General features: G+C 37.8%; 3 protein-coding genes across 5 annotated transcripts; all 3 read left to right on the plus strand.

Moving 5' to 3' along the window:
- The first annotated feature begins 1,724 nt into the window (after nt 1-1,724).
- On the plus strand, nt 1,725-11,829 carry slc5a5 (solute carrier family 5 member 5). Its single transcript, XM_063891677.1, has 17 exons — nt 1,725-1,847; nt 2,296-2,703; nt 3,135-3,200; nt 3,297-3,348; nt 4,065-4,132; nt 4,869-5,023; nt 5,218-5,358; nt 6,590-6,719; nt 7,034-7,122; nt 7,301-7,413; nt 7,552-7,622; nt 7,835-7,921; nt 8,738-8,937; nt 9,125-9,222; nt 9,738-9,820; nt 10,021-10,101; nt 10,379-11,829. Exons 2-17 carry the CDS (start codon nt 2,356-2,358, stop codon nt 10,433-10,435), a joined length of 1,839 nt encoding a protein of 612 aa, XP_063747747.1. The 5' UTR covers nt 1,725-1,847; nt 2,296-2,355; the 3' UTR covers nt 10,436-11,829.
- Nucleotides 11,830-14,287: 2,458 nt separating this feature from the next.
- cluap1 (clusterin associated protein 1) lies at nt 14,288-21,155 on the plus strand. 3 transcript variants are annotated; one of them, XM_063891203.1, is made up of 15 exons: nt 14,288-14,397; nt 14,893-14,961; nt 15,051-15,162; nt 15,539-15,623; nt 15,728-15,907; nt 16,334-16,429; nt 16,752-16,835; nt 16,945-17,078; nt 17,269-17,410; nt 17,720-17,792; nt 17,889-17,999; nt 18,185-18,234; nt 18,623-18,700; nt 19,069-20,097; nt 20,977-21,155. In XM_063891203.1, the coding sequence occupies exons 2-13, from the start codon at nt 14,940-14,942 to the stop codon at nt 18,638-18,640; spliced, it is 1,107 nt and encodes a 368-aa protein (XP_063747273.1). In that variant the 5' UTR covers nt 14,288-14,397; nt 14,893-14,939; the 3' UTR covers nt 18,641-18,700; nt 19,069-20,097; nt 20,977-21,155. The 3 variants fall into 3 exon arrangements, with proteins under 3 accessions (XP_063747273.1, XP_063747274.1, XP_063747272.1); XM_063891202.1 differs by lacking the exon at nt 18,623-18,700 and having other exon boundaries at nt 14,298-14,397; XM_063891204.1 differs by lacking the exons at nt 18,185-18,234; nt 18,623-18,700; nt 20,977-21,155 and having other exon boundaries at nt 19,069-19,206.
- Nucleotides 20,996-23,285, plus strand: ccdc124 (coiled-coil domain containing 124). Its single transcript, XM_063891632.1, has 4 exons — nt 20,996-21,154; nt 21,845-22,037; nt 22,185-22,290; nt 23,081-23,285. The coding sequence occupies exons 1-4, from the start codon at nt 20,996-20,998 to the stop codon at nt 23,283-23,285; spliced, it is 663 nt and encodes a 220-aa protein (XP_063747702.1).
- The last annotated feature ends 764 nt before the right edge of the window (nt 23,286-24,049 follow it).

A 24,049-nucleotide genomic window follows, 5' to 3' on the forward strand; every position in this document is an offset into this window, starting at 1 on the left:
TTATATGACCCACAGCCTTCCTTTCCTTATCATACATCACACCCAACATCTATAAACCTTTCAAAGTTCTCCTGTAGGGTTAGCCACCTTTCTCCAATGAAGTCGTTCACCGCCACTAAAGTAAAAAAAAACGAAAAAGTTAAACAGGATGATCCAAGGTGCCTCTACTGTGATGTGCTGCAGCGCCTCTTTTCAGCCAAGTCTGCTCTGATTGGTTAAAAGGTCAGCTCTGTTGTGACTGGTCAACCGCTTGATGTCCCGCCCCTTAGCCTCACGTACAATGTGTTGGAGCGTTAGCCAATGGAAGTATTATGTCAGGGGGGAATGTGAGGGAGAGAAACTACCCCTGGAGTGAACTTAGGGATTTTAGCCTTTGCAGACCATTTACATTCACAAAAACCCATATAACACACTGAAGGAAAGTGAAAACCCAAAAAAGCATTATAGGGCTCCTTTAACTATTCATTGATTATAAAAAAAACCGTAATATTTGGAGTCGCTGAACATGGTATACTGTGGCAGAAATCTTTATATTAGACGTTTAGGAAACATTGGTGTGCACAATAGAAATGGGAGCAATAATGATGGCTTAATAATAATAAACTGTATTCATACTCGTATTCATTACAAACTGTAAAGTCCACAAATGTAAAATGTGTGATACTGGGCGATATAAAGAAACTGTGATTGATTGATTGATTGATTGATTGATTGATTGAACAAACAACATTGCCATCACTAAAGCAAGAGTCTGTTGCACTTTAAATTCAAGATTTAACATAATATTGTAGTTTTCATGCTCATGCATCCTGAATGCTTTTCTGAATTTTCTAGATCTCAGTGCTTTACTACTGTACAATAAACAGAACAACAGCATTGCAGCATGTTTAACATCATTGGCTGTGGCAGTCTACTTTATTCTCCATGACCCTGCTCAATCTGATAAAATTAAGGAGCCATCTTCTGTAGTGCTCCTAGACTTTGTAACACAATGACAATACCCAACCTTCGCCGTTTTATAATGGGTTATTCGATTGACCATTTCTTTGATCGGGGGAAGGAATTTACTGCTCACTGCATAGAAGTACTTTACATAGCCCCCTATAAAATGGCAAATTGTCTTTTTACACTTTACAGTTAGCTGGCTGCTCAGGGGACTGTCATAGGAGAGGTATATGTTCCTATTAAAAAATCAATAATGTATAATAAAGTAAGAAGTATAGTTATAAGTAAATGATAACATGTTAGTTTAGTTTGTTGGTTAAAAACACATTTAAAAAATGAAAAAACAGAATACAGAAATGAAACAACATTAAAGAAATAGGGCCAGAAAGGCAAAGGGAAAATAATGCACAAATAGTATAAATAAATAGATTTAGTAATTAATAAAGCAAATTATAATGAATAAATGCAAAAATAACTAAACAGTTTAAAGCAAAAAATATATATTTTTCTAACATTTATTCAAATAATCAATACCTGCATATATTTTTCATAATCATTTTGGTATGGTATGATTAATCAACAACAGCAGAGTACTATGATAGTAATGTATTTACCAGACTCGATTACATTTCACTGCAATCCGACAGAATAAGAAAGAAATATATATCCCCCACTCTATTGATCTAATTCCCGATATTTCATAACCACACAAAGTTAAACGTGTTATCATTAACATACATGCAAGCAGACACTCAAGCGTGCACAGTCAGGGGGGGGGCCAATTACACGTGAACTTTTGTGAGTGTGCACGACAGAAGGTGCTTAGTCTGCAGGCGAAGCAGCAGCTGAGGAGTGAGTAAGACTGTCCACAGATTCCAGAAGGACTGAAAGCAGCACTGGTGGTGAGTCTTCAAATGTTAAATAAACTTCATTATTTTCCTAAAAGCTATCTTGTAAAGCAGGCAGTCTAACTTTGCCACTAAATACGCTCCTACTTATTCCTGCAAATCTTAAGACTGTAAGAATCTGATATTGATTATTACTTTCTGAAACGTTTCAGTATTTTAGCTGAACTACGTATAGTTATTGTTTCACTCGAGACTTGTTTCACTCTGTGTTTTGAGTCAGGTGAAATGCTTTAATGTAAGCATGTGCATTGTGACATATTTTTCTTAAATTTAAAATGTATTTTAACATTATAATCATGCTAGTAATCCTCGCATAGAAACATTGTCAGTAATTTGACAATGTAAGGCAGTACAGTTTATGATATAAACACATTGTTATGAATGTTGAATGTAAATATCTCCTGCTGCTCACAGTTAAATTGTCTCAAATTCACTCTGACAGATCAACCAAACATCTGGATCCACCACTTATACTGTAGGCAGAGGGAATCAAAATAAAATCATGGAAGAGCAGTCTGCAGGCTTCGTCCTGGCTGACTACGCAGTCTTCGCTGCCATGTTGTCAATCTCTATGGGCATCGGACTCTTTCAGGCCCTGAAGAAGAGGACAGGGGAAGCCACTGCTGATGACTTCTTCACGGGGGGTCGGAGCATGCCGGCAGTGCCTGTTGGTCTGTCGCTCTGTGCCAGTTTTATGTCAGCAGTCCAGGTTCTGGGTGTTCCCGCAGAGGCTTCTCGCTATGGGTTTAAATTCCTCTACATGTGCCTCGGACAGAGCATCAACTCTTTGCTCACAGCTTACCTCTTCTTGCCAGTTTTCTTTCAACTGGGCATCACCAGCACCAATCAGGTTCCAGTTATTACCCCATTACCATGAATTGCACAGGAACAACATGTAGACTGGTTCAAAACAGTTCATGTGACCCGTTTGCAAAGATTTAAATATGTTATCCTGTTTTAGTTAAGAAATATTATATTTATTTTTGGTGTTAGTATTTTTAAGGTTTTTGGAGCAAACAATATAAAAAGCAAGCAAACCCTAAAGGGAATTATTTTTGAGAAAAAGGTTCTATGTTAGTGTTTGAAAATGATGAGCTCAAAAAGAGTAGAGTACTAGTAAGAAGTAACAAACCACAATGAAGAAAGAGGGTTAGAATATCTCTGTGACAATGTTGAAATGCACCTGCGGGTCTGATGTGTGGATGAATATAACAGGTGAGGATGGATGAGGGAAGATACTCTGTTGTTTTGTAACTCCATCTGTCTGTCTGTCTGTCAAAGTATCTTAAAATGAGATTTGGTCGAGGGATGCAGCTGTTAGGGAGTGTCCAGTTTCTGGTGGCGACGGTAAGAAAGACATCACTGTGTTTTCTGAATTTTTAACCAAGCAACCTGTAAAACTGTCACAGTGTTTGCTTATGCCATTATGTCTCCTTTTCCCAGCTGCTTTACACTGGGATTGTCATTTATGCTCCTGCTTTGATCCTCAACCAAGGTAGGAGAGATCACCTGATGCCCCTTTCTGCATGCATTAATGGGATTTTTTAATTCATTTGGTTTTATGGTTATAACTCCCACATTGCTATGACTTTTGATCCACCACTCACAGAAAATAAAACATTTTTATAATTTCACAACATTGCACACATTATACAAATACAAATGTATTTCTAGTTGGATAATTCTTTGTCTCATGCATTTTAAAAATTAAATTACACAAAAAACGTACCCCATGACATTTAAACCTGTGGTAAAATAAACCACTACATCAGCTAATACGTTTTGATCAACGGTTATAATAATAAGTAAATGTTATATAAATTGTACTGAAATGGGCCCTTCGGCATAATTTACTTTTTACTTTTTAAGTATATCTTGATGCCAATATAAATAATCGTGATAATTATGTGTCGATAACTAGTTTGCTCAGAGTAAAGGCTGTGTGTCCCAGTATAATTGCTAATCAAACAACCACACCACATTTTTTTTGGAATATTCATCCAAATGTTGATCATTTTGGATAATAGAAGTTTAAAACATTTTTTAAAAGAACTTTCAAAATCACACATTTTGAAATATTTGATTAAAAACATTCCTTTATCAGAGAGTTGTTCCAACGCTGTTAGTGATAGTTTTCTATAGGTAAAAAAAAACTGGTCAATTGAATGGATATTCCACATTAACACTCTGTTTTTGTTTTGTTAATTTTAGCTACTGGACTCAATCTGTGGGTGTCTCTGTTTTCTACTGGGATCATTTGCACTCTGTACACAACAATGGTAAAACAAATATCAGTTTTCCATCCGATCAAATGTGCATAACACTAAGAGGAGTTTGTTTTGGCAGGACTGGCCATACTAAGAGTTTTCTCTTGTAGGCATCAACACATGTAGGCATGATTAACTCTTCCCTCCTCTCTTTAGTTTCAGGAATTACCGTTGCTCAATGTGAATATGGCACTAAAAATAAATGCATTTTTACTTCATTTGTAAATCCATTCAGAGGAAAAACACCTGGAGACTGTGTATAACTCATTTGACTTCACTCTAAAGACAATGCGAATGAGTTTGTTTATATAACAGTAGGGACATTTTTGTCATCAGAAAAGAGTGGTAAGGATGTATGCAGACCTACGCTTTCAGTAAGGACTTAAATGTGAATTTAAAAATGCCATTTGGATTTTAGTGTTTGGAGTTAAATCCTTTTTGTCAATTTAGTCAATGAATGTTGGCAGTATGGTCAAGGTTTCTGTGTCTTCACACTAATGATGCAGTTAAACGGAAAAAAAGTGATGTTTTACTTGCTCAACTCAGGACTATCTTTCCTTTCCTGTAGCTTTGGGATTTGTTTTCTAGAGTTAGTTGTGAGCAAGACATCAATTTGTTGATTCCCAAGAGCTTGGTGAATGAACACTGTCTGAAATTCCAAAGCTAAAGGGAATAATACCTCTTAATCTTAATTTGTTTTTGTAAAAGGTTTTGTGTCCTGTCCGTCTTCTCCCTCTGTCTGTAACAGGGGGGCATGAAAGCTGTGATCTGGACCGATGTGTTCCAGATTATTGTCATGTTGGCCGGCTTTGTGGCCATTTTCATCCATGGCACAGTTATGGTTGGTGGTCCTTCAGTGGTGCTGGAGATCGCTAAAAATGGATCTCGTATAAATTTTGACGAGTAAACACATTTCTATTTCTTTTTCCGTCTATTTTATAACAAATATCTGGCACAAATAATATAGTTACACCATAGAACCATAGGACCAAAGTCCCTTTAAATGATGATGCATCAATTTAAGATTTTTTCAGGCTGAAAGAAAAAAAAAGTTTGACCAACCGAAGTTTGACAAAAGCAATCTCATGTTCTACCAGCTTCAGTTTGGACCCGCGGCAGCGCTATTCCTTTTGGAGCCTGACTGTTGGAGGTGCAATGGTTTGGCTGTCCATGTATGGGGTAAACCAAGCTCAAGTCCAGCGCTACATCTCCTGCAGATCAGAAAGAGATGCCCAGTGGTGAGTAAGGACCTGTCTATCATTCAGATAACGATCTACTGTATTGTTCATGAATAGAATTTAGGTTGAGTTTAGGGGTAAAGAAAAACAACAATGTAGAATCTGTAAAGTCAACATAAAACATTCGGGCCAGCCTCAGTTTTACTTATGTTTCATGTTCTGTATAACAATAGCAAAGCTTAACTTAAAGTGCCTGCTTTATCAGCATGTTATCAATGTTCAAAAATTACTTATCATTGGTGACTAATGATTACATAGATCAAAGCCCTCCCCGAGGATAGGGTGTTCCTGTTCCCAGTTTCCTGTTAGGAATTAAGGATGAGGATAAGGACGTTAGGAATAACTGGTAATCTATGTTAGATGTTTCATTATGGTATGTGCCCTCAGGTAAAGGGCAATTACCTTTTAAGTTGAATGTCATGCTACCCTTTGCAAGATTAAGCTGCTTCAGGATTCAATTGAAGTCACAATTCTGACATACTCATAACACAGCTAAAAGTGATCATGGGACGATGTGTAAACTCTTCTGGCAGGTAGTATTGAGCTTAACACCAGACCAGAGGCGGCCTGGCCATGGAGAGCATCGTAATTTAGTTTTTATTTGTCTGTATTATTGCTGTAATTTTTTTTGTATGTGTAGGAGCCAATTAACACTTTTGGTATACAGGTAGGAACCAATGTTTGTGGATAGAGGTTCTGCCGGAAGGCCAAACTATTTTTGACCACACAAGGAGAACACACAGAGAACACATGGTGAACACACACACCCACGGGATTACAAACAATTGCTAAAGGTGTTGTGTGAACCATAATATTATGTATGGTGAATGAGAAAATATAGCAAGTTAAATGGAACCAGTAAAAGGAAATAAATGGATTGTATTTAACTGGAAGCTTTGAATCTGACTTTTATTCACCTGGCAAACTTTGTATGCGTCAATTACGCCAATATAGCGGATCCTCAGAGATTTAAAGCGTTGGCTTAGCCTCTACAGTATGTGCAGCCCTTACTCTGCCTGAATTTTTTCTCAGTTAACCACCGCACCAGATAGTAAATGATACACACACGACACACAACTACATTGACGGAAACAGTAACCAATGTGTTTTCTTGCTCTATCATCAAGCATTTCATATCTTTAGTTTAAAGTATGTTTTCTGAATTTTTTATGATGAAATTCCACCTTTCATTAAACTGGGTCACGATAATGAAATGTGCTTTTGATTGCAGGGCTCTGTTTGTGAACCAAGTGGGTCTCTGCCTCATTGTGAGCAGCGCAGCAACCTGCGGCATTGTCATGTTTGCCTATTACATTAACTGTGATCCACTGAAATCCGGGAGGATCTCTGACCCTGATCTGGTACTCAAGACACTCATATTGATCCCTGACCAAAGCATGATGCTGTGTAGTATATAAATAATACCGGCTTTTCAAAGTTGCTCAAAGAAAATCTGTTTTCTTAGGCTGTTCACCACACTGGTGCTATGAAAGGTGTATTTTATAGACTTGCTAACAGGAAATACAAATGATCTTTGTTAATGCCTCAAGACAGTCTGACATTATTTAATTTACAATATGAATTTGATAATATCCCAAAATAACTGGAAATAATGTATCTTTCCAAGACAGATATTTATTTTTTCCTGTTTCTCTCTATCTCTCATCTGAAAAAGTACATGCCATACTTCGTGCTGGACATATTCAAAAATCACCCTGGGTTTCCAGGTCTTTTCCTTGCCTGTGCATACAGTGGGACTCTGAGGTATTCAATCTTTCTCTAAACTAAATATGATAGGTTGCACTACAACCCAGTGGTTTGAAGTAAATAAGTGCATTTACTCAGAAAGGCTACTCCACTTTAACTATAATTAGTTGTTAAACAAATACTTAGTATGTTGATGCTGATGTGGGATAACTATTGACCCCATCCCTTTTTACAGCACTGCTTCCACAAGTATCAATGCAATGGCTGCAGTAACAATGGAGGATCTGCTGCGACCTCATCTGGTCCATATGACCCAGAAGAAATTGATACTCATTTCCAGAGGACTGTGTAAGTCGATACTCACCAAAAAACATTCCCTCATTGACTTACCTCTTATTATTACCTTATTTCATCACAATTCATATTATACATTTATCATGTATTATATAATACCACTTTTGGTTGTTGTATTATCTTTTCTCATAGCTTTTCTCTATGGAGTTGGTTGTATCACGGTAGCTGCTCTCTCCTCCCTGCTGGACTTGGGAGTTCTTCAGGTGCACTACCTAAATATTACTTTATCCCATGATGTTAACCTATATTTGACTATAATAGGAACTGAACAATGGTTTTAATTCTTTAAAATATTTAGAATCACACTGTAAAACCATCAATTCTACAGTGTGTGCGATTTACTTTGTGTTCTGTAATAAAGTGTAGTTAGTGTGTTGCTTTTCCAGAACTTTTTTTTTTTGTCTTTTCTATGCAGGGGTCATTCACGGTAATGGGTGTGGTCAGCGGTCCATTACTGGGTGTATTCATTTTGGGAATGTTTTTCCCAGCAACAAACAGGCAGGTAAGTTGCTTGATGTTTACAGAAGTGTGCACAGTAGTTTTTCTGAGTCTCTTATTATTTTTTTATTTTTTTTATTTGCAAATGAAAATATCAGAAGTATGTGGTTAAAGCCCTTGGCTATAGAATAAGCTTCAGAACGGCTGTCCTGAAAGGTGTGTGAAGTTTGGTTACCTTTTTCTCAGACACACAGACTTTTGTGCATGATATAACACAACATTTAAAGATGATTGTTTCTGTCAGAGCTACAGCTTTAAATCAACCTTAACAAGATGCCGCCTCTCTAATTCCGCTCTGCCAAGTCCACTTGCTTATAATAGTGATGTAGCGACATTATAACTACCAATATCAACCTTGTTGCACCTGATAGAGCCACAGTGTGATTCCTTTAAAAAATAAATAATGCAACACTGGCCAGAGGGAAGCGTATTCATTATTTAAAAAGCGAAGCAGTTACCTTAACTACTACACTTTATATATACTGGACTACTTCTGTTTTATTAAAAACACTTTTCTGCCATGTGGACATAGAAAGGCTGAGAGTGCCTCTGTCTATCGAGGCAAGCTTTTCATGTTAATCAGATATCCCTTGTGAAATCGAAAGTTGTGCATCACCTTTAGCTGCTGTAAAACGGCAACTACTAAAAGCTTGTCTTATCTCATGCTTTACACTGTAAGGGTTACTAAGTTGAGCGATTTAACGTTCGGTGTGTATTTTAACGTTTTTTTTACCGAAGTGATGTGATATTAGAATTATAATACACTTTTTTAATAGAAGTATACCCCTTCTTTTGTTAAATGTCTTGCTTGGTCTTTCAGGGGGCATTCTCAGGAATCTTTGTTGGATACTGTGTCTCTCTGTGGCTGGCTGTTGGCTCAACTCTCTACCCACCCAGTAAGGACATCATGGGGGTCCTGCCCAGCTACACGGGCAAGTGCGAACTCAACCTCACCCTGAACAGCAGCACTCACCAGGACCAACATTCCATCTCCACCCCACTTCACCCCGATAACCCAGGGTCAGTGAGTCCAACAAGGCCTGCTCCAAATTAATAAAAAATATATATAAATGATATGAATAAATACATTCCTTCATGAATGTAATATTTGATTGGGTGTTATGTAGTTTAGCGCAGTAAATAAAAAGCCCGGTCATAGTATTAGATGCATGTAAAATATTTTGTACTGTATTATTTTTTTAACTAGGGGCCTGCTAAACTTCTACTCAATGTCCTACCTCTACTTCGGTGCCATGGCGACGAGTTCTGTCATCCTAGCTGGGCTGATAGTGAGCTATGCGACAGGTAGGAAGATATAAAGACTTCTGACACAAGACGACACATGATCCAGAATGACTGTTTTAATAAACTGCACATGTATCAGATTTACCTTCCCATACCCAATGCCACCCAAGACAAGTTGCTGCAAGCTCAATTTTTTTGGCATACAGTATCAGAGCAAGATAAAATTAAACTTGGTTGTTGTTTGTGGTGTATAATTGGACTACATAATAATTTTAACTTTATGGTTGTTACATATTTAAAAATGATTGTTTAAGCATCACCATCTTAATATTTAGCATGCATTTCCAAATATGTTTTGTTGCCATTCTGTCTGCTTTATGTAAGATCTCCTGTTATATCTGCATCTTTTTTGTGTGGTATTTCTATCACCTGCTTCAGCCTATTTGTCTATTTCCTTAAATGTTCCTTAGCTTTAAAGCAACTGTACATATTTTAGCTTGTAAAGCAATTTGTGATAAGTTTGATAAATAAAACTATTGTGAATATTATTACATTGTTGTTTTTTATACACACAGGACCAACAAAGAGGAATAATATTAAAGAAGGTTTGTTATGGTGGGATCTGAAAAAAAAGGAAGTAGATGTCCCAGAGCGCAGAGTAAGTACCAAATCATATGCTTATCACTTTGGTTCCCTTTGTTTTATTCTTGTAGATGCACCTTTATAATGTAAAGATATAAGAATAAAGAAGATTTTCTTTATGATATATGATTTTTTTTATTTGTTGAAAGGTAACAAACACGGCTATGACCTTTTGACTTATGACTGACACTAAATGTGGGCTGTGTTTGTTTTAAGCCTGGAACAATGTCCAGAATGTTTCCCTGTCTTCTGCACAATGGATGCTGGGATACGCCTCAGTTGAATCTGAATAACAAGGTAAAGTGATGAATTCATAAATTATTACTTATAAATAAAAAAGTATGCAGTTGCAAACATCCTTTCCTTATGTTAAGTGTGTGTGTGTGTGTGTGTGTGTGTGTGTGTGTGTGTGTGTGTGTGTGTGTGTGTGTGTGTGTGTGTGTGTGTGTGTGTGTGTGTGTGTGTGTGTGTGTGTGTGTGTGTGTGTGTGTTTGTGTGTCAGAGTAAATTCTTGTCCATCTTTTTCTTTTCTTTCTTGTTGTATTGAAATCCAGAATATTGGTCTTTCTTGCAGAGGGAAACACCACAGCTTGTGCCTCTGAAGGAAATGCACGAAGATAAAGTGTATTAAAGAGAAGAACAAACAGATGTTGGGAATAATGATTCACTTCATAGAGTTTAGTTGTTGGACAAGTTAACACTGTTTTATCCAAAAAGCTAATGACAGTTTTTGGTATAATAGTAATTGTCCTACATTTGATTTAACTCTAAACTCTTCAGACTTCCTTTATCAACCCAACATTTGGAGTTCTTTCATTAAAAATTCTATTATGAAAAAGATGTTCCCTAAAATGGGATTGAATAACAAAATCCTTTATTATTGAGCCAAGAAAGGTAAAGGCTTTCATTAAAGCACTTCACCCCAGGGGTTATTGGAATTCCTAAAATGTTGAAAGGTTTTTTATCAAGACTTTCATTCTGGCATTTTCCATATCTTTAGCAAAGCACACCTGCACATCAAGGAGTGCTAATGTGTCAGGTGGCCAGGGGTAGACTGTGTATGTCCGCAATAAAATCATTTCAACTATTGTTTTAGGTTTAAGTAAATTGTTTTTCATTGTATTATGCATAATGCAAAGGTTTCCTATTCAATGGTGAGAAAAGGGACGTGTTTTATTTTTATATAAAGCTGTATGACTCTTGAACTTCTTGCACTGCTCTTCAATAAAATATGAAATGTCCGGCCTGTTATGGTTTTCAACTATAAAACTTTTTGTAAAGCTATATAAGAATTTTTAAAATAAGTCCATAATGCCGCCTACTTCATAGATCATTACTCGGTCCACTGACAACCAGCACCATTATTGTCTATGATATAAACCGATTCACTTTGTACAGCGCTGTTGCATGTGGGCCATAGATTTATGTGAACAACCTTTACTACATCCTGGAGTTACATCAAAGACGTTTTACTATAGTAAAATATGTTTGTGACAGAACATTGTAGATAACAAAAAGGTTTCCTTCACCTCAACTCTATAGTAATAGTTTAAACCAGAGTGGCTTAATGAATCCCACAGTGATACAAGCATTTTTCACCTCAAAAGAGGGTTTTCTTTCCTCTTGATGCTGGAGTATCACTGTGCAGAATTTTCGCATCCATCTAATGAAAGTGTAAAGTACCTGCACTCATTTGAAATCGGATTTAACGGGGCAGGCATGTGAGCATGATTTGTGAAATTACAAATAGTTGGGTGCTAATCCTGGTCCAATGTGCAATTTATGCATGATTTAACAACTCAATTCTGGCAGTACACATTGAGAAAAGGGTTGCAGTGAAGTAGTAGACATCTTGCAGAAAATGTTCACGAATGAACAGAATATGCATACACAGATACCGAAATGTTTAAAGATGTAGAAGATATATATACAGTATATGACACAATGTCCTGCCTGTTTTCTTTTGCTGATGTCTCTGCCATCCAGTCTTTTAATCTCTTTCCTTCTTTTGCACAATTCGTCTTGTTCTGGTTTTGTATTTGTTACTGTAGAAAATAAAGCCACATTAATCCAAACGTGTATGCTTTCCACAAATATAAAAATGAATTTATAAAGTCTTCCATGGTGTTTTCTGATGGAGTAATTTAAACTAAAACTAGGAACCAACTCATAATTGTTGGGGTTGCTTGTGGTTTTAATTCAGTGTGAGGACCCAGCTTTGTGAATTTGTGTCACAGTGCAAATAGTTAGTTCACAAATCTCCTTAATCAGTGTAGGTTTTTATAGCAAGATTATGTTTTATCAAGTTAACTCTAAATACACTGCCTGGCCAAAAAAAAGGTCACACACTCTAATATTCGTTGAACCGCCTTTAGCTTTGATTATGGCACACAAAATTATGTCTCATGCTCCCTGAACCACTCTTTCACAATTTGAACCCGATGGATCCTGGCATTGTCATCTTGGAACATGCCCGTTTCATCAGGGAAGAAAAAATCCATTGATGGAATAACCTGGTCATTCAGTATATTCAGGTAGTCAGCTGACCTCATTCTTTGGGCACATAACGTTGCTGAACCAAGACCAGACCAACTGCAGCAACCCCAGATCATAGCACTGCCCCCACAGGCTTGTACAGTAGGCACTAGGCATGAGTGGTGCATCACTTCAGCCGCCTCTCTTCTTACTCTGATGCGCCCATCACTCTGGAACAGGGTAAATCTGGGCTCATCAGACCCCATGACCTTCTTCCATTGCTCCAGAGTCCAATCTTTATGCTCCCTAGCAAATTGAAGCCGTTTTTTTCCGATTAGCCACACTGACAAGTGGTTTTCTTATGGCTACACAGCTGTTTAGTCCCAATCCCTTGAGTTCCCTTCATTGTACTAATTATTTTTATTTTTTAAAATAGGTAGAGAGTAATGTAGCCTTATAACAGTGTATTTCCAAATGATATGGAATTATTTTAATTTTATTGATTTTCTTGTTTAAACTGTAATAAATATTTCTGGTGATGCAAAGATGGTGACGTTTTTAGATGGCAAGTGGAATAATTATTTATTAATATTTAGAAGCTATCGGTTTTAGATGATTTGACTTGACTTAACTTGTCTACACAGATACAATTAATTCAGTTCTCACTTATAGGCTTTTCAAATCAACACTTAAGAAAAGTAAATTATGCGATTATATCAAAACATGGTATTTAGTTGTAGGCTATAATTTGGTTATACTGACACCCACTGACGAGTGAATGTCACTTCAAAAATCAGAACACATGGTTGCAACACATCCATTATGGCTGCCAGACACATGTCGACAATAATTACAAAAGCACTTCATACAGCATGACGTTATTTTATTGCATTTTCTTCATCTTTCACCCATTTTCAATATACAAAAGTATGCATAACATTTCCAGACACTCCTTCTTTCACAATAAACTGATACGCCTAAATGAAAGTCTATCTTTTTGTTGTGGGATTGTGCTTCTGTGCACATTGGTCCTGAATCCCTCAAACACCTCCATGTTTCTCTGCTGTCGCTTCTTTTCTGCCCGGTTCTTCACCACTCATCTGCGGCCCTGTTCGAGTCCTCGTCCGCTACAGCACAGTCCAGACGCTGAACACCGGGAAGTGCCAGGTCCCTTTCGTTAAGCTTCTCCAGAAACGAGGAGAGCAACCTTTTGTTTAAATGGTCCGTCAGGGTCCTTTCTTCTTCCACCCGCTCCTTGTCGACATTTTCCCCCGACTCCGCTTCCTCCGCCTCCGTGTCGGCGCTGAGCTGCGGAGGGGCCGCCGGGTGGTTCAAGGACAAGCCGTCCGACTGCTCGTCCTCCCCGGACTGCTGCTCCGTCCAGCTCCCGGAGTCCGCCCCAGATTCAGTCTCCATCCGTGATATTAAAGTGGTTTGCAGGGCGGCATTCTCGAGCTCTTTAAGGCGTTTACTGTGGAGGCCGCAGGCAGCAGGAGGTACATTTCCAGTGTTGTTGTTGTGAGGAGGCTCACCAGTTTGCTCCATCATGCTCTGCGTCAGGAGTGCAGCCCATTGAAATGAAAGGCTTCTGTGGCGCAGACTAGGAAGTGTCGCCCCCTGGTGGCCACCCACGGTTATGCACACTGCAGCCCTTCAGCAGCCAGCTGAATAAAGTAGCAGAAAAGTATTTATTACTCAGCTAAATGTAGCGATACCACAATGTCAACCAAGAGCATTACATGTATAGGTCATGCATGCAAAATGTTATGGTTAGGCTAAGCAACGTTTTTTCTTATCAGGTTTATGTTGAGTTGTTATGTTTAGCTACTTTTGGAAGAGACTTTACAACTAACTTTACAACAACTCACCCACAAGAACAACACATCTTATGTATAAACCCAATGCAAAATGTATACACGTTTGGGAAAACAATGCAGTCAATTAAAGTCCGTTAAATCATCCACAAATAAACACATATAATCGTATGAATGGAACATTTCCTGAGGACCTATAATAGCTATTCTTTTTGTCCACGTTGAGCTTCCGTTGGTTGGTTTCCATAGAGACCTTTTATGGTGGAGGCGAACGAACTGCTAGCTCACATAGCTACAGCGACAGGTAACACACATTATTAGAGACCTTGAAACCCTTACGTTATATAAAGTTTGTTACCCTGTCAATCAGGCTGTTCAGAAAAAAATATATCCTGTTACAAGCTGAAGTGCTGCTAACCACCGTGGTGACACCGAGTGTTAGCTTCTTGCTAAGTAGCTAAGCCTAGCCACAATATTGCTAATAGAGGATATTTAGTGACAACTCTGCTAGAGCAGTTAAACTGAGGATGCATACACACAGTTTCTTCGTTGCTAATAAACCAACACTATATAACATTGATATGTCTGTAATCGTTAACTCCTAAAGGGTTGTGTTATATCATAACGCTTTTTGTTTAGCTTCAACCACCTTAACATTTCGATAGAAGTAAGGATTTACTGTTGAATGTTCATCACGTACAATTAGTAGGTTATCATAAACGTTTTCTCGATCGACTTTCTGAGACAAATTGTCATCAGCTTGGTTGTCTGTAAATACATACTCTGCTCTTTGTTGCAGATGAGAAACCACAGCATCATCTGCTGTAAAAGAGCTGGCAGGTCAAAATGTCCTTTAGAGACTTAAGAAGTAAGTGAATGTATGAAATAATGATTATAATTCTTAGCTATAAACATGTGTTTCGTGAGTATTCATTGGATTTTCATTACATTTGACAGATTTCACAGAAATGATGAGGGCCCTGGGCTATCCTCGGTTGATATCCATGGAAAACTTCAGAACTCCAAATTTCACATTAGTGGCTGAAATACTAATATGGCTTGTGAAGAGGTATGCTTAACATACACACCTTCTAGATTTTTCAACATTGAAGAATCCAATACTTGCAGCTGGGATGGTTTCTTTCTTTTTCATGTTAAATAATATTTTTGTTTCTGCACATGATTGCACACTATTTCTATGTTAATAAAGCAACATGTCATTTGTTATATGTGAAAATTCCTAGGAAGGAGAAAGGGTCACTTTTCAATGCAATGCAGTTTAAACATTAACCAACAGTGTAATTACTATCCTACTAGTATGGGTCATGGTTTAGATTGGATATTGGATTTAACTTTTTTCATCCTAAACTGTGTATTGACAAAGTGTTATTCTTATTTTTAATTGTTTTGTGGTCTGCTCCCTATCCTTTTTTCATTTCACATAGATATGAGCCTCAGATGGATATTCCTGCTGATGTAGATACAGAGTCAGACAGAATATTCTTCATCAAGGCTGTGGCCCAGTTTATGGTGAGCTTTTCTCTTAAGTTCATACAGTATGTATGGATTACTTTAAGGTTCTGATGGCCTGCTGATGTTCAGTCAATCTTAATCAGTGTCTCACATGGTTGCAGGCAACTAAGGCTCACATCAAGTTGAACACCAAACGCCTTTATCAGGCCGATGGCTACGCAGTGAAAGAGATGCTGAAGATCACTTCTGTGCTGTACAGCGCTATGAAGACCAAACAGATGGCCCTGGGAGAGCAAAAAGAGGAGGACAACAAGAAATTCAAGTTCGACCTCGGCTCACGGGTAAGATTAACTGTGTTTTATGTTAAATCTATGTCACTTTCACTTCCTTAGCTGTTTCTTTCTCAACAACTAAGCTATCAGCTCTAATGACCAACAAAAAAAACTGTCATTAAGACAAATGCCATATATTGTTGAAATTAGCAGTCTGTACTTGTGGCCTGAATTCATCTTTTGATACATTTTTCTTGCATTACTTGGCTCAAACAACATCTACAACAAGGCGCTCCTTGTACGTCTGACCCACATGCCTTTCAAATCCATCTTGACATTGTGCTATTTAATATCTTTTAATTTTCTCTGTAAACAGTGTTGTAATAATAGATTTTTTCATCTTTCTATTCTCTTCCTGCTTGCTTTCTCCTTTTTTTTCAATCTATAATTTATCAAATCGGTGGTTGATAAGCCCTCTCTCTCTCTTCACTTAAGATTTCAGATCTTAAAGTTGCTCGGCAGTTGGCATCTGAAGTCACCTCTAAAGGAGCATCGCTGTATGATCTACTGGGAAAAGAAGTGGACTTAAGGGTAAGGGATATTAACATATACATATCCCTTGATCTTAAATGCTCACAATCCGTGACAGGGAAAACAATTATGGGGCTTCTTTTTTTTTATTCAACTGAGATACAGTTTGAAGTTTAACATAGTGTTTTAAGTGCATTCCAAGCAACAAAGTGATATTTGTCTGAAAAGGCATTACAAATGTTAAATGTTAAGATAATTATTTCATTCCTTTTGGTATCGTTACAATTGTACCACAGTGTATTTAAAAGGACTACATTTGTGAAAGTGATTCAGGTTGATGCAGGAGATCACTAAGCTGTCTTTGTTGTTAATGTTCCCACAGGAAATGAGAACTGCGGCCATCGCCAGACCTCTGGAAATCAATGAGACTGAAAAGGCCTTGAGAGCTGCCATCAAGGAGGTTTTGGTATGTGACCATCCTGACCATCTTCATTTTTAAAACTCACACAACGACCTGTTTTTACCATTGAAATGGCACTGAATCTGCCCCAATGCCTTTTGTTTTCATTGTCAAGGAAAGTGTGGAGAAGACCAAAGACATGCTGAGTAATGTTGTTTCTGATGAAACCAGTCTGGACGCTAAGATAGAAAAAAAGAAGCAGGAGCTGGAGAGGAATCGTAAAAGACTCCAGACACTGCAGAGTGTCAGGTCAGTTCACAGCGCAACAGGCAGCAGACCGGCGCAATTATGATATGCTATGATATAATGATTATAAACAAAGGAAAACAATTCATAAAGTTAATGGGGGGAAACCTTCATTTTGAGGTTAATTATTTGCACTCTTTGCTCAAAATGTTTACACACAGTGCTTGTTTCAAAACATTGATTCTTTTTTCAGACCAGCTTTCATGGATGAATATGAAAAGATCGAGGAAGATCTGCAGAAGCAATATAAAACCTTTGTGGAAAAGTTCAGGAACCTCTGCTTTCTGGAATCTCAGCTGGATGAATACCATAGGCTGGAGCAGGAACGCTTTGAGGTGTGTGGGTGATAAATACAACAATATACACAAAAATATAAAATACAATAATTTGAAAAATATATATTTTTTTCTTTGAATGGAAGAAAGAACTTTGCTGACCATCCTCCTTGTCTTTATTTCCCTTAGGAGTGATTTAACCTTTTTCTCATGTTTTGAACCTGTTCAAACCACAGAGCCACAAACACAAATGGGAGTCACTTCTAGATCGAATGCAATGGGCGGAGGAGAATGGAGACTTGAATTTAAAACAACACTCTTTATCCTGGCTTTAATATAAGTGTTTGTCCCCACTTCTTTTCACGGCAGGAGGCGGAAAACACAATGAGGATGATGCAGAACGTATTGAAGGAGGAGGAGAGGGATCTGACAAAGAGCTCCTGTGAGATAACCTATCATGAAACCAAAACAATAATCTCAAAATCACAACCTCTGTTATGAACTCACACACTTGTCCCATGATATGTGGTTTCTGCAGTAAAGGACGATGATTCTGACATGGACGTGCCAGAAGACGAAGGTTCAGATAGCGACGTGGAAGAGTGTCGACCTTCAAAGCCACGGCCCACACGGAACGGCATCATGACAGGTAATCAGATAAAGGGTAGCCATGTCCTTGTGATCAACCGTGGAAGAACTAGGCCTATTGGTTATTATATGCATTGTTTCCCACTTGTATGATTCGGATCTCTTTAATATCTGCGGCTCTCAAAAAATCAATACCCAATCTATTAAAACTCCTCATCAAACCTGTTGACTATTTTTGCACCATAGGAAGAGGAGCACGATTCATCGGTACCATGCAGGGCGGTGATAGTGATGAGGTTAGTACTGTTAAAGCAACATTAATACAATATGTATACCTTTTTCTTCTTTAATTAATCCTGATGTTGCAAGCATGTCTTAAATTACATTGAATCATTTTGTTTTTATTTTACTAGCAATGGCCCTGAATATCACCTAGTGCTGTCTCTCTTGTCACTTAAAGTATCCTGTGCACCACCTCTGATCAGTTTCAAGTCCCTTTTGGGTTTTCATTTTATACTTTATTCCGTGTCTTATTTTTCTCTTTCATTCGCTTTTTATTTAAAAAGCCCTCCTTAGCTTTTTCTAGAAGGTCAATCCCTCGTGCCAAAAAACAACGGAAAGGAAAGGTTTGTGCAGGACGGGGAGCTACTGTAGTTTACTTCTTGATCCTCTGTGTGTTTAAAGGAAAAATCCATTCTCTGATGCCTTCAGGATTGTTTACACCATCAAATCCGTCCCATTGCTTAGTCCCTGTTGTAGTTGGTAAGAAATTGGTCCTTTTTTAATATTTTTTTAAACATTATTGAAGTGTTGGGAATGGATTTTTACTTTAAATTATGTTAAGCTGGTCCTCAATAGTTATCTGGCTCCAGGTAGACAAATCCCAGTTCACTGTTAAATCATTATTCCCTTGGTATGTATTCACTACAGCCAAAGAGATTAATTTGGTTAGATCTGTCTGATTTTACACTTTGTTTGTGAGACATTAGCTGGTTCAGTGTGTAGTTAAATGAGAAATATGTCCATTCCTTTTATAGTTCCACATTGCAAGTTGAATAATTATCCAGTAATAATCTGACTGGACTCTAAAAACGTTGATATTTTAGTAAACTGCCTGCCTACTGTTTCAGACTGAAGACAGCGAGATTGATGTGGACGAGGAGGATGAGGAAGATGATGAAGGCGAGGAAGAGGAGAGCAAGGATTTGGAGGACGACAGTCTTGAGGGCCCAGTGTCCAGGGGTGCTCGCCCTTCCAAGGGGGTCATGAGACCACCTCTGCTGGAGGAGAGCGATAATGATTTCTGAATAATTACAGATGAGATCCAGCTGTTTATGCTTTCAGCTCAGATAAACTATCTATTCGATAAAGATGTGCATTATTTATTATGTTCAATCATGTTGTTTTTGCAACATAAGGAATCACTATAGGTCAAATTTTTGTAATATTTGTGTAAACTTTATACCTTAATAAAATATAAAACATGTAATGTCAATTCTCTTTCACATGACTTTTATGATAACAGAATACATTTCTATTCGTTTAAGAGTCAGTCATATATTGGAGCTCAGTATTTTGGTTTTATGAAATGTTGGTTAATCAGTAACTACTGAATTACTTTTAGTTGACAATATGTTTTAAAATGATGCTGAAGGCTTTATAAAAGCACTTCATTGTTAGATTTTGAATTTGAATGGGATACCAGACCTAAATAACGGACCCTGTTAATACAATGAGTTAAAATGTGTTCAGACATATGTTGTTTAAATATATTTTTTGCTTTAGGTGTTTTTAATGTGGCACCAATAATGCCTTGTTTTATTTGATTTAAGTTTAATGTTCCTAATTGGAAGAAATTCACTTTTTTGACATTTAGATCCACATTCTACACTCTATACCTGCGTAGTATTGTTCGAAAAGCTACTGTTGCAGTAAAAGTACAATGTTTTACTCATAATATAGTGCAGTTAACATTTCTTTGTTCTCAAAACATGTGGTTTCACCTCTTGGTTGAGAGTCATCTGCATCTTTGATATGTAACCATAGGAGACCCTGCGTCATCAGAGTGCGCACAGGTTTCAGAAAAGGAGGTGGCAGATGCCTCTTCGAAACAACACTCAACTGTCGTCTACTTAGCAGCGGTTTTTCATCTCGTACTGGTATGAAAGCGGGTTTAAACAATGTGTATTGTGATCATCATCATGTTAACTTCATGTTGCCTACATGTATATAGTGAAAGGACGGCTTATTGATAAGAAAACCTGGCTTGTTGTTCAGGCTAACATCAGCTAGCTATAGCTAACTGGCTAAAGCTACACAAACAAGAAACACTGCTGTCATTTGTGTCATTTTAGAGAGATTAGTTATGGCTTCGTTAACTTCCAACTGTTCTGTTTTGTGTTTGCAAATCCATGTTTTCAAACTGATGCTCAGATAGGGTAGTCATCTAACAGGACTAATGATGGTATTCCGTTAACTTAAATTATTGCAACGTAAACTGTTTTAATGTATGTAGAACATGTTAGAATACAACAGTGTTACATGTATATCTTAGAACAGCCGTCTCAGATTAAATCTAATATAAAATACTGCATGTTAAAATAGTCATTGTTGGGTTGTAATATGTAGGGGATGAACACAAGAAATTAAACTAAAATATATAATGTAAGGTAAGATAAGATGAAATATACTGTATGGGTCCCAATTTGGGAATTCATTTCGTATGTAGCAGCATGTCACCAAGGCGTGCACACTATGTGGAAATGAAAAGTAGTACAAAATAAATAGACATAAACATAAAATATACACATATCAAAATAGAAAAAAAACTGATCTTAAATATATATGCATAATGACAGTGGAAGATATGTATCTCAAGACTGTCAAATATACACTATGAAGGTCCATTACAGCTAATGTAGAGTATGTTTAAATCATTGTAACGAAAACTGGCTATATCAGTATTCATTATCAACCTTATAAAGAACCTGTTAGTCATCTATTCTGATTTGCATCTTGTTTTTTTCCTTGGCTATCAGCTAAAGAGCAGCTGTTGGGATGCCAAAGAAGTTCCAGGGCGAGAACTCCAAGGCGGCCACAGCTAAAGCCCGCAAGGCTGAGGCCAAGGCAGAGGCAGACGCCCGCAAGAAGCAGCAGGAAGAGGATGCTCTGTGGCAGGAGACAGACAAACATGTTCTGAAGAAAGGGCAGAGAAAGGTGAGCCATATCCTCAGTTTAGGTAGTGTCAAACTAGTCGTGGATTTAAGAATTTCCTATGACGTGTTATCACCATGATACTTCTTGGATGATGTGCATATAGTCTGTTTATTTTAAGCTGAAGTTGAAACATCGGATGGGATTACATGATTGTTATCCTCAGTGGGACATTGTTTTGTTGCATCACCTAGCAGTTACGGAACAAAAAATTGTAATGAAGAAGCAATATAGTATACTTACTGTAATCAGCATACAAGCAGTTACTTGTTCTTTGTATATCTTGTGCAACCAGACAACCTCGCAATAACATAATGCATATTTGTGATTGCTTTTAGATGGGGAGGGAAATTCATTTGGCAATATGTACTGTACTGGACATACTTTAGCTATCACTGCCTTACTAAGATTCCTAACTCTGAGCTTGACTCCACTCTACATCTTTTCAATTATATGCACAAGGGATAGGACCACAGTAGACAATCTTGTAGAGAATCAACAGGGGAAATTATTTGTATATCTTCGTTAACCTCGTAGTATTAGGGTGATTGCTGTATTTATTTAATTAAATGATGAATGTAATGGGGAACATCAGTTGCATTCGTTTAATAGTTAAATGATTGTATGTGTCAAAATACATGTAGTGGATGAGGTTCTTTTAAAGTGTGACGAGACAGCTTCCTGTCATTGCAGGATGAAAAAGAGAAAAAGAGGCTCGAGCTTCTTGAGAGGAAAAAAGAAAACCAACGTCTTCTCGATGAGGAGGCCGCCACCATAAAAGGCAAAGCCCAGAGGGAGGCAAGCGAAAGAGTAACTCGTGCCCAAATTGAGGAGGTGCTTCAGAACGAGCTACAGCAACTGAAGGAGCAAGAGCTCAAGCCAAAAGGTACATTTCAGGTTTAAACTGACCTCAGAAGTGTGCTGGTTAATATAAATAGGAAACATGATTTGAGATACAATCCAGCAGCATTGGATGTTAAGAGACTCAAACCAGTACATTTTCTTGATCATCAAATAACATTTATTCCTACAGAAAAGAGCCACCTGGAAACTCCACTGGAAGAGAACGTAAACAGGATTATCCCTGAGGAAGGAACCATTGAAGCCCGATCAATAGAAGATGCCATCGCTGTGCTCAGGTACGTTTTATACTGTGTGGGACATCTTTTTGTTACTAAGGGTTTCTCTGATCCCCACTGCAAAGCATACATTGCTTTATTGTCTATATTACTCTAAATCACACCATTAATTAAGAAATGAACACCATAATGTTTTGTTGAAGACTTGAAACTTAGATTGAGACCATAAACTAATCTGAAAAATGTTTAATGAGGTCATAAAGTGAGAAGTAAAGTTATTTTCTATATAATCAGACTTCTTTTTCAAACCGATGAATTAATCTACCGCTAAATATATGATATCCTTTAGGTTGAAGGCATTCCTGCATTGTTTTAATTTTGCAGACCAGAAGGTTGTCACTTTGGGCAGAGTCGCACAGAAACACACACAACACACACACACCTGTGTATAGACACAAAAAAGAACCTGGGATCAGAATCAAACAATCAATTTTATTTAAAGTGCAGAATCACCATGAAGCATGGTCCCAATACACTTTACAGTTAATACATACAGCAATCAATCAGTTGTCAGTCTTGATTTAAAGATTTCAACTGACCGTGCTTCTTTAACGTTTAATGGAAGGCCATTCCAGAGATAAGGGGCACGTAGGCAAATGCTCTGAAGCCAACTGACTTTTTGTTAACTTGTGGAGACCAGCAGAATTGCTTGTTGACCGACACAGAGAATCACTTCAAATGACCCTGTGACCGGTGATTGGATCAGACGATAGCCTGCACAACAGGACTTTCCTTACTGATTGTTTTGTTGTTGATTTGCCATAATTATATCCTCTTCTCCCATCTCCAGCACCGGGCCAGATGACACCGACCACCATCCGGAGCGGAGGATGAAAGCAGCGTATGCTGCCTATGAGGAAGCCAACATGCCTCGCCTAAAACAGGAGAACCCCAACATGAGGCTGTCGCAGCTGAAGCAACAGTTAAAAAAGGAGTGGATGAAATCACCAGAAAACCCCCTGAACCAACGCTTTGCCAACTACAACTCAAAGTGAACGCACTCCTATCCCCATAGCCCCTTTGAAAACTGTCTGCCTATGAACATAGGATAGACTGCCATTGAAAACATAATTATTTCATTTAAAAATTAGTGTCGCGGAGGAGGGCTCCACCATCTTTCCCATCAGAAACAATCTTTCCAAAGCCAGGGGACTCGGCTTGGTTTGTTCCATTCACAATGAGTCTAATGTGTCACTTAAACATCCATTTCATTGAATTACATACTTTTTTTTAGCACTTCTTGGGAGACGGGGAGCCAGGTGATTTGAAAGTAACTTATTAAAGTTCACCCCACGATGGAAAATATCTCTTTTTGCTTTTAAATGCAAGACTTCTCCTTCTGTGTTGTAAGTAGGCACACTTAACGAGGCACACACACACACACATATCACAAAAAAATTCTACCTGCTGCGCATTGCTTATTCTGGGTTACACGTTACCACTTACATAGGGAGAAAGCTGACTATATTTGTATGTCCAGGGTAAACGGTGATCACCATTCATCAGCAACATGTGGGGCTTCACAGTAGATATGGCTGCTAATTAGTTTTTTCTCTGCTTCTAGTTAATTTGGCAAGTTGGCAAAACAGTTTCTTTAAATGAGTTTTTTTTTTTTGCGTAAATAGCAAAACAAGTTTAGCCTTGAACATTGAAGCGTCTGTCACCAGTGGATGAAGAATCATTAAGACTGAACAAATACACATACAATACCAAGATACCTGCACTGTCTTTGCTTTTAGGCATAAAACAACAATGGCCA

Source organism: Eleginops maclovinus, chromosome 9 (genome assembly GCF_036324505.1).
Source record: "Eleginops maclovinus isolate JMC-PN-2008 ecotype Puerto Natales chromosome 9, JC_Emac_rtc_rv5, whole genome shotgun sequence".
Classification (NCBI taxonomy): Eukaryota; Metazoa; Chordata; class Actinopteri; order Perciformes; family Eleginopidae; genus Eleginops; species Eleginops maclovinus.